At 43.7% G+C, this 16,757-nt stretch overlaps 1 protein-coding gene across 3 annotated transcripts in view; it reads left to right on the top strand.

Moving 5' to 3' along the window:
* The first annotated feature begins 2,363 nt into the window (after positions 1–2,363).
* Positions 2,364–16,757, top strand: part of obsl1a (obscurin like cytoskeletal adaptor 1a) — a 36,142-nt gene continuing 21,748 nt past the window's right edge. For 2 of the 3 annotated variants that reach the window (XR_012407471.1, XM_005166229.6), the window contains exons 1-3: positions 2,364–2,731; positions 6,242–7,423; positions 15,259–15,528. Coding sequence is in view for 2 of the 3 variants with exons in the window: in XM_005166229.6 (XP_005166286.1) it covers positions 6,319–7,423; positions 15,259–15,528 (1,375 nt within the window). In the remaining variant the exon portion in view is untranslated. Of the gene's footprint in view, positions 2,732–6,241; positions 7,424–15,258; positions 15,529–16,757 lie in introns of those variants that run through there. The other variant, NM_001128357.1, reaches the window with a different exon arrangement.

Here is a 16,757-nt window from a genome sequence, read left to right as displayed (position 1 = left end):
TATTCAGCGTGCCTGCAACATGCACATTCTCAATTTTTAGAGACATTACATGCAGGTTTAATGGTGATGTTGGCTGTAGTTGTGCCATTGTAGCTGTTAACATTTATTCCAAACCTCTGACACCATATTATTTTTCACATTGCATGATGACTCTACACAGTGCTTCTTTCCCCCGGTCAATAATCAATATTTCCTCTTTAGATGCCTCAAAGGCACAGACTGCAGTCAAATAACACATAAATGATTTTTTTTCCTTTTTTTTTAATGGCATTTTTTTTTTCAGTGAGAATGGGATTGATTATGATCAGAAACTTCATTATAACATATCTGCATGTCAAAAGCTCCCATAACCATTAGTGGATTTTTGCCCTTTGAACTTCATGGCTGTGATTTGTGAAGTCCACTGGTGTTGTAGAAAGCCCACTGGCATTAAACAAATAATAATAATAAAAAAAAAACAGTACCATGAAGTTCAAAAGTTGCCATATTTGTGATTGAAATGAGAGAGGGTGGATACTGACACAGCTGGCCAGACAGGGCACTTCCAAGAAAACTGTTATGAAAAAAAGGCCAGGGGAACCAATTTTAATTAGCAATTGGGTATTCTTCATTCAAGTGATTCAATATGTTGTGCAAGGGCAGTTTATAGTTCTTGGAAACTGAGGATCTTCAAAACAGAAAATAGGTAATAATTTTGATCAATTTGAGGGAGATGATTATGGTGATTGTTTGAGGTTAGGTTATTATTAGGTTAGGAAAATTAGATTTGTACAGGTGACAGTTAATTGACACAATTTCACACATAATCATCCATGTTGACAGGAAATTGTGTCACATAGGTAACATTGTGCAAGTTTAATACCATAACGTTATTAAACATCATGTCATTAACATCATCAGTTAGATTAAAGGACATATCATTAATTTGGAGAAAAGGTTGTTGAGTTTCATAAAATGTGAAGTGGGTGTAAGAAAATAGAGAAATCACTGAAAATGCCCATTTCAGGATACTAATTAAGTAAGTCCAGTCAACTGAGAGTTATGATTGATTCTGGACAGGAATGTGTGTCTATTTTATTCCAACGTGTTAGGAAGATTATTTGAGTGGTCAAAACATCTCCGGGAATAAGCGCTGGAGAATTATAGCTATTACTGTAGTCTTGTGGTCAGAAAGTCTTTAAAACTACAATCAGACATTATCTAGATCACTACAAAAAATTATAAATTTTTTAAAGCATGTACTGTCCTCTTGTCCAAAATTAAGATTTTTTTTTCAGTTTTGCAGATCAAATGGGTAAACATACCAAAAATTTTTTATATGCTTTATTGCTCATATTTACTAATACAGAATTATAGGAACTATAGTTTTGTACACTGATTGGGCCACTCTGCCTTTAAATGGAAGGTAGGAAAATCTTTTTGAAAATCCTGCATCAAAAAACTGCTGCAATCCAAAACTAGTTTAGGTTGGAACTTTCTTTATGGGATTTAGAGCTTTGGAATTGAACATAAGACTATAATTTTACACTTTAAAATGAATTGTTTCTCATATGGGCGACGCGATGGTGCAGTGGGTAGCATGTTTGCCTCACAGCAAGAAGGTAGCTGGTACGAGCCTTGGTTAGGTCAGTTGGCGTTTCTGTGTGGAGTTTGCATGTTCTCCTCATGTCTGCGTGGGTTTCCTCTGGGTGCTCCGGCTTCCCCCACAAGTCTAAAGACATGTGGTATAGGTGAAGTGGGTAGGCTAAATTGTCCGTAGTGTGTGTGTGTGTGTGTGTGTGTGTGTGTGTGTGTGTTTCCCAGTGATGGGTTGCGGCTGGAAGGGCATCTGCTGTGTAACATATGCTTGATAAGTTGGCAGTTCATTCCTCTGTTGTGACTCTGGATTAATAAAGGGACTAAGCTGAAAATAAAATAAATGAATGAATGTTTCTGATATGCCCTTGTTTTGACATTGTGTCATACAACATCAGGACTTTTTTTACTCCTTTTTTCAAATGTAAGGTTTGTGCTTCTCTATCTTTCTGATTTTGAGTTCAACGAGTGACCGTGCAACTGATATTGTAACATATTGTATAGAACAAAGCAAAATATTTATTTATAGTATTAATTTCTAAATTCACTGACACTTCAATTTGCTATGATCTTCAAGAATCTGCTTTGTCTCAATTTACATTGTAAAAGCGCTATTGAAATAAAGGTGAATTGAATTGAATTGAATGACCTATAGGGTCAAGTTGTCTGGTGGACTAAATTTAACCTTAGCAGCTCACTTCTCCACCAATGATGATAGCTGTGCTATTTTTAGTAGGGTGGGTGGCAGCTGTGAAAGCATTTATTGGCTGTAAACGGACATCGACACAGGCCCCAGTACCATCTGACAGATGCATTGTTTGGTGGTTTAAAGCAGGAGAGCTTAGGACCACTGAAAGTCATATATTAGACGCACATGTATACACATAGAGGCATTTCAGGAAGCTCAAGCAACAAACTGCACAGGCACAAAAAACTGGAGCTCAACCCGGGTGGATTTACTGCAGTATTAAGAAGACTTAAACTCCTGCCATGTGTTGCAGTTATTTTTATGACTTTTGGAGTTTTTCTACAATAATATGACTTTTTAAAAACCATAAAAAACATCAGGGTCTGTATCCGCTTTGTCTAAAGAGGAGGTTCTGAATATTAGTGTTTTGGCTGGTCCTAAATGCTGATTTAACACTGCTGTTGACACGTGAGTTTTTACTTTTTTATATTTGTATTTGACTTTTTCTTTTGGAATGAAAATTTAGGTGTCTTAAAATGAATGACTGGACAAACTGAATCACACATTTAAAGCTTTTTTAACATAGAGTACTACATTTTTTGTAACTATTTTTGTCCTTTATAAAATTACTGATGAATACATTTTAACTCTCTAAACTTGATTTTGGGTTAGATTTTTTGGTATTTGATTTTATAGACTGCAACATTTATTTAAAATACAAGAAATTTGAGGGTTGAGAAGCATATATGTCATAAAGACACCTTTATAGATTTACTTTTCTTCCCAGAAACAGTTTTATTCAGCTACGGCTATAACTGACAACTTGATTAACAAAATAGGTGGTAATTGTTTGTAACACGTTTTATTAGTCATCACAAGCAAATATCTTATCATATATCATATAATATCATATCATCCATATTAGTAGTTCAGTATTAAATATAAATGAAAATGAAAATTATTATATCATGAATGTTATACAAGCACACATAAATAGTCTACATTTTGTATTCACGGTTAATTTACTGCTTTACAAATTTATTTACAAATCCAACTGTGAGTGATGTCTTTACTTATTAATTATACTTAATGTAATATACGTTCATACTAATTAATTGGTAAGTAAATAATCATGTTATCAGAGCATGGGTCATAATAATTGACTGGACACTTCTGGAATTTATCCAAGCATGACTCAAGTAAAATTGACATGATCCTATTACATACTACATGCACTATGACTATATGGTGGACTCATTATCTTTTGTGCTGTGATGACTGACCTGATAGTAATCTGGGTCAACTTCTCTAGAAGACCCAGCAAGGCAATCTGATCTAATGAACACCAACACCCCAACTCTGGTCAGAGAAATGTTCTGAAACTTTGCTGTTATTTACATTTACACACTAAAAACTTGGTGGGCATGGTGGCTCAGAGTCAGAGGTTAGCTTCACAGCTAGAAGGTCGCTGGTTCAAGTCCTGTCTGGGTCAATTGGCATTTCTGAGTTTCTATGTTCTCCCTGTGTTCACGTGGGTTTTGCTGCAGGTGCTTCGTTTTCCCCCGTAGTCCAAAGACATAGAGGTAAACTGAATAAACTAAATTGGCCGTAGTGTATGTGTGTGAATGTTAGAGTATGGGTGTTTCCCAGTTGGTAGTTCATTCTGCTTTGGCGACCCTTAATGAATAAGGGGAGTAAAGTAATCAGAAGGAAAATGAATAAATGAGTGAACTCTAAAAATTGTGAAAAATCTGTGTATGTTTATATAACATAAACAAATAATGTGTCAATGCCATTTAAACAGTGTTAAATATTACCTACTAGGTAGAAGACAATGAAAAGGAGTCTGACTAAAATTTGTTTGGCATATAACCTTAAAAGGATTAAAGAGCACATATATCCATATTGTGTTTGAATTAATTAAATGAAATGTATGCTTACAGTGAGTGCTTTAGCGTAGAGCTCTTATTTGAATCATGCTAACAGTTTATTTTAGTGTGATTCATGGTCCCTTTTATAGAAAATAGAATGTTGATGCTATGAGTGTTTGTCCAAGTGGCTCATCTTAACATGTTTTGTCTTATGATGCACATGGTCAGCTCTCCCGCGTCTGTATTTGGACAGGCTATTTTAAATGCTTCCTCCTGATATACAGCACCAGCTGTCTGGGCTTACGTAGGGAGGAGGACTAGAGTTATCTTGACTGCAGTAAGAGGACTTCCTTTATGCAAGGAATGTTTCACTATCTCATATACCATTTACAATCTACTTAGTATTGAGCATTTAAAACATGATAAAGGTAGTTCTTCCTAATAGCATAAATTGGTAAGATAATGCAATATCTACAGTACTGAAAACTGCACTTACCATGTATACAAATGGTTTTATTCATTCATTCATTTCCTTGTTGGCTTAGTTCCTTTATTACCACAGCAGAATGAACCACCAACTTATCCAGCACGTTTTTACGCAGCAGATGCCCTTCCAGCCGCAACCCATCTCTGGGAAACATCCACACACACACACACACACACACACACACACACACACACACACACACACACACACACAGACACAGACACACACACACACAGACACACACACACACACACACACAATATAGCCTACCCAATTCACCTGTACCGCATGTCTTTGGGCTGTGGGGGAAACCGGAGCACCCGGAGGAAACCCACGCGGATGGAGGGAGAACATGCAAACTCCTCAAAGAAATGCCATCTGAGCCAAGGTTCGAACCAGCAATCCAGTGACCCTTCTTGCTGTGAGGCGACAGCAATACCTACTGCGCCACTGCATCGCCTGATTTTATGTCATCAACTGAAAATTATTGTATATGCATAAGAAGCATAGTAAATACAAGTATCAACAAGTCGAGAAATAAGTGAAATATGAAGTGACATAAATATTGTCATCATCATCACTACTATAGAAATAAAAATTAATAAAATTAAATAATAAAAAAACAATCTAAAAATATCAGTGTCCTATCAACATAGGAGTTGACTGAGAAAGCTAGAGAGGAGCAGAAGCAGGAGACGAAGTAATGGAGATAAAGAAATAGCCGAGTTTATTGAATAATCTTAGCTGCATATGTTTCAGAGACTTGACCAGGAGCAATCCAACATGTGCTGTTATACCACAAGCAACAGCAATGAAAAATTACTGCTTTATAAAATTGTCTTGAGACAATACAGACCTTGAAATGGACACATTCTCTAATCTCTTACTCATGAAAACAAGTGTTGCTTGAATCCACAGTCATAAGATTATAACAATATGGAAAAAATAATAAAGCAATAATTATAAAAAAAATACAATCATAAAATATAAAAACATAATAAAATGATAAACAATAATCAAATCATAAAAAAATAATTAATAAAATTATGTATTGATAATTAAATAAATGACTAATGATCATCTGATTAAATAAAAATTATTTAATGAACAATAAATAAATATAAACAAATAAAAATTAAACACGATACAGATGAATGGTTGTTTTTTTAAACAACACACACATAAGTTTGCTGCAAGGATTCTCAGATCTTTTGTTGGATTCTTCATTATATATTAAATAATTAAAAGGCTATTGCTTAAGAATGGGTAAAACTTAATTGTTAGACGGAGAGTGTCCATGTATAATGATGCAAAGGCATAGTTCACTCAAAAATGAAAATTCTGCCACCAATTACTCAATCCTTGTATCATTCTACAAACCAGTTTTATTCTGTTGAAGAAAGGGTGTAGGATTTTTTTTTCATCCATTTAAAGTTACAATCAATTAGTATTAAACTCCAAATGAAAGAATCAGTCAATCAAATAACACTAATAAAGTAATTCATTGTTTGATTAATTAAATATAGCACATTTTAATGTACAGGGGAAGAATCTAAACATTTTTATCCCACCATTTTGTTATTTGCTTTTTTTTTTTTTTTGTCTTTGTCTTTTTTGCAGATCTGGGTATGTGCCACAGAAACTTGTGTCATTCCTAATTCTGATAAAACACAAAACAAGTGACAATAAAAATAAAAATGGATGTTTTTGGTGGTGCTCCACGTGTGCTTGGTTACCCACGGCCAGTTCTGGTGAAATGTGGAACAGACGCTGTGCTTAAATGTCAGATTGGTGGAGATCCCCAACCAGATGTGATATGGGAGCGGAAAAATGAGTCTATTCATCCTGAGGGTCGTTATCGTATTACCCAAGATGGCAAAGTGTACACACTTAACATCTCTGGGGTCACCATGGAAGATGCTGGACAGTATATTTGCAGAGCCAAGAACAATATTGGGGAAACATATGCAGCTGCTACCCTTAAAGTGCAAGAGGAGACTCAAGAGCAGCAAACACAGCCAGCCCAAGCACCCCCACCCCAACAAAATGACGTACAAGTAATTCCACCAGAACAAGATATGAAAATGAAGATACAACAACAGGTTGGGGTGGAAAAGAAAAAAGACCCATTCCAAGATAGCAAGCCTTATTTTTTGATCAAACCACTTTCCCTGAGAGTAGATCGTGGAGAAGATGCTGCCTTCTCCTGCAAGATCACAGGCGATCCTTTGCCTCAAGTGGTTTGGGAGAAAGATGGTAAGCAGTTAAATGAGATCTATGAGAGTGCCCACTATCATGTGGGCCAGCAAGATGGTGGCTGGTTCCAGTTAAAAATTTTCAAAACAAGAACTCCAGATGGAGGGGTTTATATGTGCAAAGCAGTCAACAAGCATGGAGAAGCAATAACCGGAGCTGTGCTCCTGGTAGAGCCCATTCCAGAACACAGAGAGGGGAGCATGACGAATGGATACACCAATGGTCATTATTCACCACAACATTCAAGGGCCAAACACTCAAAAGAACCTCACCTGAATGTGTCAAAGGCAAAGAAATTCACAGTCACTGAGGGCAAACATGCCAAATTCCGTTGTTATGTCACAGGAAAGCCTAAGCCAGAGATCGTATGGAAGAGAAATGGAGAAATCATTATGCCAAGTCGAAGACATCTCATTTTTGAGGACAGAGAGGGATATTACACCTTGAAAGTACTGTACTGTAAGCAGCAGGATACAGGACTCTACATTTGTGCTGCATCAAATGCCCTGGGAAACACACTGAGTGCTGTGCAGCTGTCCGTTAAAGGTAACTTTTTAAACTATGATAACCATGTTTATAAAACTAACATACATTTCGATTCTGCATTTTCATATGGTAAAAAATCCCTTAGTGTAGCAAAGTAAGTGCTTAATATGTTGCTGTAGGAAAGAAAGAGAAGTTGGGGTTCGAGTGAAGTAGCTTGGTAGATAATGTTTAAGAGGTGAGGTGTTGGGGTGGTGGAGGGATGCTAAAGTCATGAGAAATTGCAGGTTGGACAACTTTTGGTATTTATAGGGGTTTGGTCTAATGCTGATCGAATAATAGAATGATTGTCAATTATGTATTTGAATCGCTGAAACATCTGCGCATGCTCCTCCTGAAATTTGTTTATAAAACATCACATCATGAAAGACATTCTGTTATTAATGTGGTTATGCTTTACTTTGATGGTCTCCCTTAGGTAGAATCTGTAGAATGGCTGTTGGGGAGATATAAAAGGAAATATTACACTCTTAATAATAAAGGTGCCAGGGAAAACCGAAGCAGGGTTTCAAATGTAATGCCATAGCATCTTTTATGGATCCCCAAAGAACATTTCAGAGGAAAGTTATTTAAAGTCACATTTTGTGAAAAATATTTGAATGATTTAAAGAACATTTAGTCCATTATAAAGATTTTTTTCTGCAATGCTTAATTTTCATGGATATTAAACATTCATCAAGATGCAATTAATGGAAATAAAGATCCCTTTGTTAAGAGAGTACAATCTCCTATATATATACTATATAGTGGCTGACTATATTTAGATATTAAGTCGTGCACTGAGCAATGTATCTGACGAACACTGACTAATGGTTGATGAGTGATGAAAGGTGAGAAAAGCCACAGGGCTTAGTGCATTCTCCAGTGACAGCATCATTGCAATCTTATCAACAATGCAATGAGGCATAGCGAATATCTATGGTGCAAGTAAGACTGTAGGATTTTGTCCTTTCCTGGTGACTTCATTACCACAACGCTTTTTTTTAAACACTGTCCTTGGTTTGGCATATCTTATTTTACGTATTTGTCATTTGAAAGTGTAAATGTATTGTGTGGGGTGTCCATTCCTGTTCATGGAAGTTTTCTAGCAATGCAATGTTCAGTTCCAATTCAGACTCATTACACACTTGAAACTGCTAATTAAAATATTTAATTACAGACAAGTGTGTTGAAGCAGGGCAAAAAAAAAATCTGGAATTCTGCAGATACTATAGGTAGATCTCATGAAAAAGAATAAGGCACCCCTGGTTTAGTGTGTAGGATAAGATCAGAGATTTATATTTCTACTTATGGAGGGCCAATGTCTCGCAGATTTTATCTTCAACATTTTCATTACACTTGCCTAGATTTTTTTAGTCTTAAAGTCTTAATTATCTGTTTCCTTATTGTGTGTATTTTTGGTAGAAGTGAACTGAACAATGTTTTCATCCAAGGTTGTGAATACTCTATGCACACAATTAAATTCTTACATAAAATGTGGTAACCGTTGTTTCCATCCCATGCATTCAAGAGAATAAACATAGGCACTTTTTGGAGAAAGTGGCTTAATAGATGAATATTAAAAAACATTGTTTCTGCAAACTGTGAAACGTTCGAGGTTACAGAAGTAACCCTTCGTTCCCCGAGGAGGGGAACGGAAGTGCCATAGAGTGGATGAAATCCACGAATAGGAGGATTAGGATCAGAAGCCGCTTGTCTGAAAGAGTATTGAACGGGCCAATGAATGAAATTAATTGGCAGTGTAAGCTTGCGCAGGTGTGCTGCATAGGCAATTATCTCAGCATATAAGCACACCTGAAGCCAGCAGACGCTATCCTTTTTAAGCTGAAGAGACTTTCAAACAGCTAAGGGACAGTCATTATGGCGACGGAGTATGGCACTTCCGTTCCCCTCCTCGGGGAACGAAGGGTTACTTCTGTAACCTCGAACGTTCCCCTTCGGTTGGGGAACTTCAGTGCCATAGAGTGGATGAAATCCACGAAAGGGAGAAGTATGGAAAGCGCCATAATGACTGCACCTTACCAACGCCCCGATGAGGGGATTGTCAAGCAAGCGTGACGCACCCACATCATGGGAGGCGCGGTCCTCCAACGTGTCCCTGGCCCTAATTTATCCTACTTCAACAGAAGTTTTATGGATTTAGATATATTTTTTGGGAGTCGTGAGCATCTAGATAATTCTAGGAAAATACGACAGTACGTTGGGAAGCGTGCAGTACCGATAGGGAGGACCCTGCGGAGGCCATCCGTTACCCAAGGGGGGGATAGATGGCGGAAATTACATATGGACTAGCCCTAAAAGGGGGAGTACGCATAGCAAAAGAGTGGTTAGCGGAGAGGGAAGACACGGGTCCACCCAGCGGGGGGACTTAACCGTGGCAGAATAAGCATATGGGATCGCCTAGTGGGGATCACACATAGCAGGCACCTATACCCAAAACGCGGGCTGACCAGCGGGCAGACCTACAACGTAGTGGGCCAGCAAGTGACTCCTCCGCTGAGTCAGTGCTGGGGGCCATGGAGGAATCTGCAGGGCTCACCTGACGGGGAAATTTACTGACAAATAAAAAGGCGCACGTACCTCCGTGTTAGGGAGAATGGCGCAGCAAGCGTGTTTCAACACCCTACCGAGTTGTTTCCTCAATCACCAAGGGTTACCTAATACCCTTGAGGAAACCGGCTCCACTCGCAGATTGTAAAACCTTGCAAATGTGTTGGGTGTCGCCCAGCCCGCAGCTCTACAGATGTCTGTTAGAGAGGCGCTGCGTGCACGCGCCCAAGAGGATGCAACGCTCCGAGTGGAGTGTGCACGTACTCCCGGGGGACACGGCTGACCTCGACTCGAAAAAGCGAGTGAAATGGCATCCACAATCCAGTGGGATAATCTTTGTTTCGATACGGCACTTCCCTGCTGCCGACCGCCATAACAGACAAAGAGCTGCTCAGATGATCTAAAATTCTGAGTACGGTCCACATAAATGCGCAGAGCGCGAACTGGACAAAGTAAAGAAAGGGCTGGGTCTGCCTCCTCCGGGGGCAGCGCTTGCAGGTTCACTACCTGATCTCTAAAGGGGGTGGTAGGAACCTTGGGCACATAACCGGGGCGGGGTCTCAGGATGACGTGAGAGTAATCCGGCCCGAATTCCAGGCACAAGTCACTGACCGAAAATGCCTCCAGGTCCCCGACCCTCTTGATGGAGGCTAACGCGACCAGCAGAGCTGTCTTCAAGGACAGAAATCTTAGAGATACTGATTCGAGTGGCTCAAAGGGATCGGATCGCAAACTCGTGAGAACGAGGGCGAGATCCCAAGAGGGCATGAGAGGGGGGCGAGATGGATTAATTCGCCTAGCACCCCTAAGGAACCGGATGATGAGGTTATGCTTTCCCACGGTGCCGCCAGCTACCGCGCTATGATAAGCGGAGATGGCGGCCACGTAAACCTTGAGAGTGGAGGGCGACAGCCTGCTGTCCAACTTCTCTTGAAGGAAAGAGAGCACAACACTAATCTGGCAGTTTCGGGGATCTTTTCTGCGGGAGACGCACCATTCAGTGAATAGACTCCACTTCAGGGCGTAGGCGCGCCTCGTGGAGGGGGCTCTAGCCTGAGTGATGGTATTAACCAACGCAGTCGGTAGGTTACCTAAGTCTTCCTCGCGTCTAAGGACCACACGTGGAGGTTCCAAAGATCGGGGCGAGGGTGCCAGATGGAGAGAGTAGGTCCTCTCTCAAAGGGATCCGCCAGGGGAGGGCCGTCGCGAGGAGTGAGAGCTCTGACATCCAGGTCCGGTTGGGCCAAGGGGCGCAACTAGCAGAACCTGTTCCTCGTCCTCCCTGACCTTGCACAGTAACTGCGCGAGCAGGCTCACTGGGGAAAACGCATACTTGTGCATGCCCCGAGGCCAGCTGTGGGCCAGTGCATTCGTGCCGAGAGAGCCCTCGGTCAGGGAAAAAAACAACTGGCAATGAGCATTCTCGGGGGAAGTAACAGATTGATCTGGGCTTCCCGAATCGCGCCCAATCAGCTGAACAGACTCGGGATGGAGTCTCCATTCTCCAGGACGTAAGGCTGCCATGAGAGCGCATTGGCTGCACGGTTGAGCTTGCCCGAATATGAATGGCGTGCAGCGATTTCAGCTGCGGATGACTCCAGAGGAGCAGACGGCGGGCGAGCTGAGACATGCGGCGAGAGCGCATACCCCCCATACGGCTGATATACGCCACCGCCGCCGTACTGTCCGTCCTGACCAGCACGTGTTGCCGCTCCAGCACCGGAAAAAAACGGTGGAGAGCGAGGAACACTGCCAACAGCTCCAGGCGATATGCCAATGCAACTGGGTACCTTTCCACAGGCCCGCAGCCGCATGCCCGCAACGCACAGCCCCCCAGCCCGTGTTGGAAGCGTCTGCTGAAACGACAACCAGACTGGACGCCTGTTCTAGAGACACCCAGGCCTGTAGAAACAAGGGGTCGCTCCCGGGGCTGAGGGCGCGGCGACACAGCGCCGTAACAGAGACTCGGTGTGCGCGCGCGTGCCATGCGCGTCTGGGGACTCGATCGTGAAGCCAGTGCTGAAGTGGTCTCATATAGAGTAATCCGAGCGGCATGAAGCGGCGAAGCGGCTGCGGATGCCATATGCCCCAGGAGCCTCTGAAATAATTTCAGTGGGACCACTATTTTACTGTCGAGCTCTCTCAGACAGTACAGCATCAGCTGAGCGCGCTCTCCGGAGAGGCGCGCTGCCATGGTGACCGAGTCCAGCTCCAGCCCGAGAGAAGAGATCCTCTGCACGGGGGCGAGTTTGCTCTTTTCTCGGTTGACCTGAAACCCCAACAGGTGGAAGTGCTAGAACACTTTGTCTCTGTGCATAATCAATTGCTCCGAGAGAGGGCAAAAATCAGCCAGTCGTCAAGAAACTGAGTATGCAGATGCCCGCGAGCCGAAGGGGCGTTAAGGCACCCTCCGTGGGCTTGGTGAGGACCCGCGGAGACAGAGAGAGCCCGAAGGGGAGGGCTTTGTATTGCCAAGCTCGACCTTCAAACGCAAACCGCAGAACTGACGGTGGCGAGGAAGAGTGGAGACATGAAAATACGCGTCCATCAGGTCTAATGCTGCAGACCAACCCAGAGGACGAACGCACCGGAGGATGCGCTTCTGCGTGAGCATTCTGAACGGCAGCTTGTGCAGACAGCGGTTCAAAACGCGCAGATCTAGGATTGGCCGTGACCCACCACTCTTTTTGGGCACGATGAAGTGTGGGCTGTAAAACCCGCTCTCCATCTCGGCTGGAGGGAGCGGCTCGATTGCATCCTTCGCCAGGAGGACAGCAATCTCTCGCAAGACAGGGGTGGACAGGGGGCTGACCCTGGTGAATACACACCCGAGACTTGGAGGGCCGTTTCACGAACTGAATCGCATAACCGAGTCTGATTGTGCGTATGAGCCACCGCGAAGAGCTGGCCCACGCTAACCAGGCAGGCAGAGCTCTCGCTAATGGACTCATCGCTACAATCGCTGACGTACCAGCAGTGGGGCAGCGCGAAGTGGGTGTGCTGATCCGGGAAGCGCGCGGGTCCCACGGAAAAGCTGGAGGTGAGATATTTGCTCTCACTCCGTACCCGAGCTCCGGAGGGGAGGCTCGAGGGGTGGGAGAAAGGAGACCGTCCTCCCAGCGCTCGTGAGCCACTGGCGAAACGCACCGAATCTGCAAGCTAGAAAGCATAGCGTCCCAGACTGGCAGATTTCGGGCTGTCACATCCGGGGAAGTGGAAAAGTGCTCTCTCATGATATTTTCATGGCAGTAAAAAAGTGCCGTTGGAAATGGGGCCCCGCCCTCCAGCGGGGAAAGAGCAAGTTCCCTCTTCTCCAGATGGCCTGTCCCAGGGGCGCTTCGCGGTCTGTTGCCGGACTTAGCGGCGTTCTGGGCAGGGGGGCTGCCTGCTTCCGAGGTGCCCGACGCGCTCGCTTCGCCGGATGCGTGTGCGGGGGCGGAGCAGCTCTCGTAGGCGGGCGCCTTCGGCGAGGAGCAGGTGTGAATGGCAGGGCGGGCAAAGCAGGCTACATCACCCACCAACTGCTCTCTCACCGCCTTGAATTCCTGGGTGAATTCACAGACAGTGTCGCCGAACCTGGCTAGGGATATGGGGAAGTCAAGAAAGCGGACTTTGTCGACTTTGCGGATATCAGCCAGGGGTGGCGCTCCTGGACCACTAATGTGGACATCGTCCTCCCCAACGCACACGCAGCGGACTCAGTAGTCCGAAGAGCTAAGTCGGCGGCGCTGCGAAGCTCGTAAGCCTGGGTTGGACCCACCCTCTTGCAGCTCGGCCAGCGCCTGTGCTTGGTAGCGCTGGTAGGTGGCTATCGCATGCAAGGCGGAAGCAGCCTGGCCCGCAGCTATGTAAGCTCTAGCTCCGAGGGAGACAGATAACTTACATGCTTTGGATGGGAGACGAGGCGGACCCCGCCAAGAAGAGGCGCCGCGCGGATTGACCGCCATCGCGCACTCAACCTGAGGAATCGCCACATACCCCTTGGCTGTTCCACCGTCAAGAGTGGTGAGGGTGGAGGGACACGCAGCACGAGCAGAAAAAAGTGCTTTTCAAGACCGCGTGAGCCTACTGTGCACCTCCGGGAAGAAGGGAACGCCCCTCTAGTCGGTCCGGCCGCGGAGCTGGGGGATAAACCATCTCCAACCCACGGCCGAAGCAGCCCAGGAAAGCACGGCTAACATGTCCGTTTCAGGATCCGTAGTGACAGCGCTCACCAGCCCGAAGGGGGCGAGCGGGTCTGGATCATCATCGGACAATGAAAGCCCACCCTCCAATGCCGCGGTGGACGTCTGGTCTCCTGTGTCATCGGGCGTAAGGGCTACCATCTGTTAGATGGATCGCTTCCCCCGCCCGAAGCTTGGATGGAGCGCTTAGAGGAGCGGGAGGTCCGCGGGCCCGTGGGCGACGGATTATCTCTCGCTGAAACCCTCAGATCTGCCCGAGTGCCCGGTGCAGAGCAGGGGACAACTGGGGTGGTTCGCCCTTTTGCAAAGGCTAACCGCGATCTTGCGCAACAGTCATGGCATCGCAATGACGACATGATCTGCCCGCGAGCAGCGCATTAACATGCTGGACCCCCAGACATGTAACGCAGTGCCCGCGCCCATCGTCCGAGGACAGGAAACCACCGCATCCAGAAACGTACAGTCGGAGCGCCGTCCTGAAAAGCTTACATAGCTCATAGTACTCTTTCAGACAAGCGGCTTCTGATCCGAATCCTCCCATTCGTGGATTTCATCCACTCTATGGCACTGAAGTTCCCCAACCGAAGGGGAACTACTTTAGTTCTTTTTTTCCTCCAAATTAAATAAGTTGCACCTCAGAGAAGCTGATGACACACAGAAACAACCTCTGTCATGTTATCTGAGGCAGTGCCTGAAATCTGTGAAAACCACTGTGTAAAAAAGGTACAGTAAATATACATTTTTACATATTTTTTATTTTTATTTTTTATTTTTAAATATAAATATACATTATATACATATTTTCTAATGGATGTGAGATGATGAAATTCGTTCCCTGGTATTGTTATGCAATCACATCATCTGCTAAAGCAAAAACACATGACTTTTTTTTGATGTGCAAGGAATTTAGGATTATATTGATTTAAGCTCCAAAAGTGTTTTTATGCAAACATAGAGACTGGCCCTCCAGGAACAGGTTTGGACTTGTTGGTTTAGATAGTGAATGTTCAATCTGAAGTCTGCAACATGTGAACTATTACACTCTTTATTCACTGGGTAAACTTAAATGATAATATAATTGGAAGTTTTCTCTTCTGCTTTTAGGGCCTCCAGTTCGATTTAAGCGAGCTCTACAAGATTCAGAGTTCAGAGAAAGAGATGTGGCTGTTCTAGAATGTGAGGTTCCAGAAGAGTCCATTTCCACCGCCTGGTACCTGGAGGATCAGCGGTTGCAGCATGGAAATAAGTATAATATGGAACAGAAGGGCACATGGAGAAGACTAACCATACAAAATGTTGGGGCTGATGATGATGGAGTTTACCTGTGTGAGATGCCTGATGGTGGAAAGACAATTGCAGAATTGGCAGTTAAAGGTACAGTATATAAAGATTAAACATTTTTGAGGCTGTTAATGTTACCAATTCATTTCAATTAATCTTTATTTCTATAGAGCTTTACGATTTAGATTATCAAAGTAGCTTAACATAGAAGTTCAAGTAAATTGAAACTGTGTCAGAGTTTTAGTTCATTTCAGTGTGTTTTAATTTCCACTGCTAAAAGTCCAAACACTGAAGAGCAAATATATCAATGCTAAACTCCACAAGTCCCAAACCCAAGCAAGCCAGTGGCTACACTGATGCCTTTAATTCAAATGAACATCTGTATTTTACCTTCAAGAAAGGATTAAAGGGGACGTGTGATGGTATAATATTAACATCTCATGTTAGGGCCTACTCACACTATGCTATCCGAACCGTGCCCAGACCCATTTCCTGGATCGTTTGAGAAGTGTAAGTGCTCTGAATTGGGCTCAGGCACGTTTCACCTTGGCTTTGGTGAAGTATGCTTGTGTGTGAGTGCAAAACATGCCTGAGCCCGAAACTGAAAGCAAGACGTGACTTTTACGAGACTGTTTCATATGGATTAATTAATCATTCTTACTGTTCAATGAACACAAACTGTCGTAGATTATTAACGACACAAACCCCTCACTGCACGACAGCTGCACCTTTCTAATTCCTGCAACACGAGGACTTTATGATTGTTTATGAGCGTCAAAAGTGGCTGATCTGTTCGGCGAAATATTTGGCTGCGTGTCATCGCATATCAAACGACTTAAACGATAACTAGAGAAATGTCCACTGTGCTGAGTGAGAGCGCTTACTAAACAGCGCATTATCGATGACGTAAGCATGCCCAGGCCGGAATGTAATGTGAGTGCGGCCCGTTGGGGGAGACGGGAGGGGGGACAAGCGTGCTTTGGCCTGATTCAAGGCAACTGTGTGACTACACCCTTAATCTTGAGTAACCATTGTGCATTAATGCATCTATCTTTTCTCTGCAAAGTCAAGAGGGGTCTGGATGCAGACCTGGTGCAGTGCAATCTGAGCTGCATCCAATGCTTTTTAATGCACTCACCTAGCCCCACCCCTAACCCTACCCATCACAGTGACATCCCTCACTCCATTGAGTGCATTGTGTCTGAGATTGCAACGCTGAGTGATGCAATCTCAGCTTGCATCATAAAGGCTGCATCCAGATACTATTGGAAATGTCTTTAGTTTTTTAATACTTCTAAGACAAAGTTACAGCTTCTCTGTAG

Source organism: Danio rerio, chromosome 6 (assembly GCF_049306965.1).
Source record: "Danio rerio strain Tuebingen ecotype United States chromosome 6, GRCz12tu, whole genome shotgun sequence".
Taxonomy (NCBI): domain Eukaryota; kingdom Metazoa; phylum Chordata; class Actinopteri; order Cypriniformes; family Danionidae; genus Danio; species Danio rerio.
Note: the sequence above shows the minus strand (reverse complement) of the source record. Positions and strands in the feature narration are given on the sequence as shown.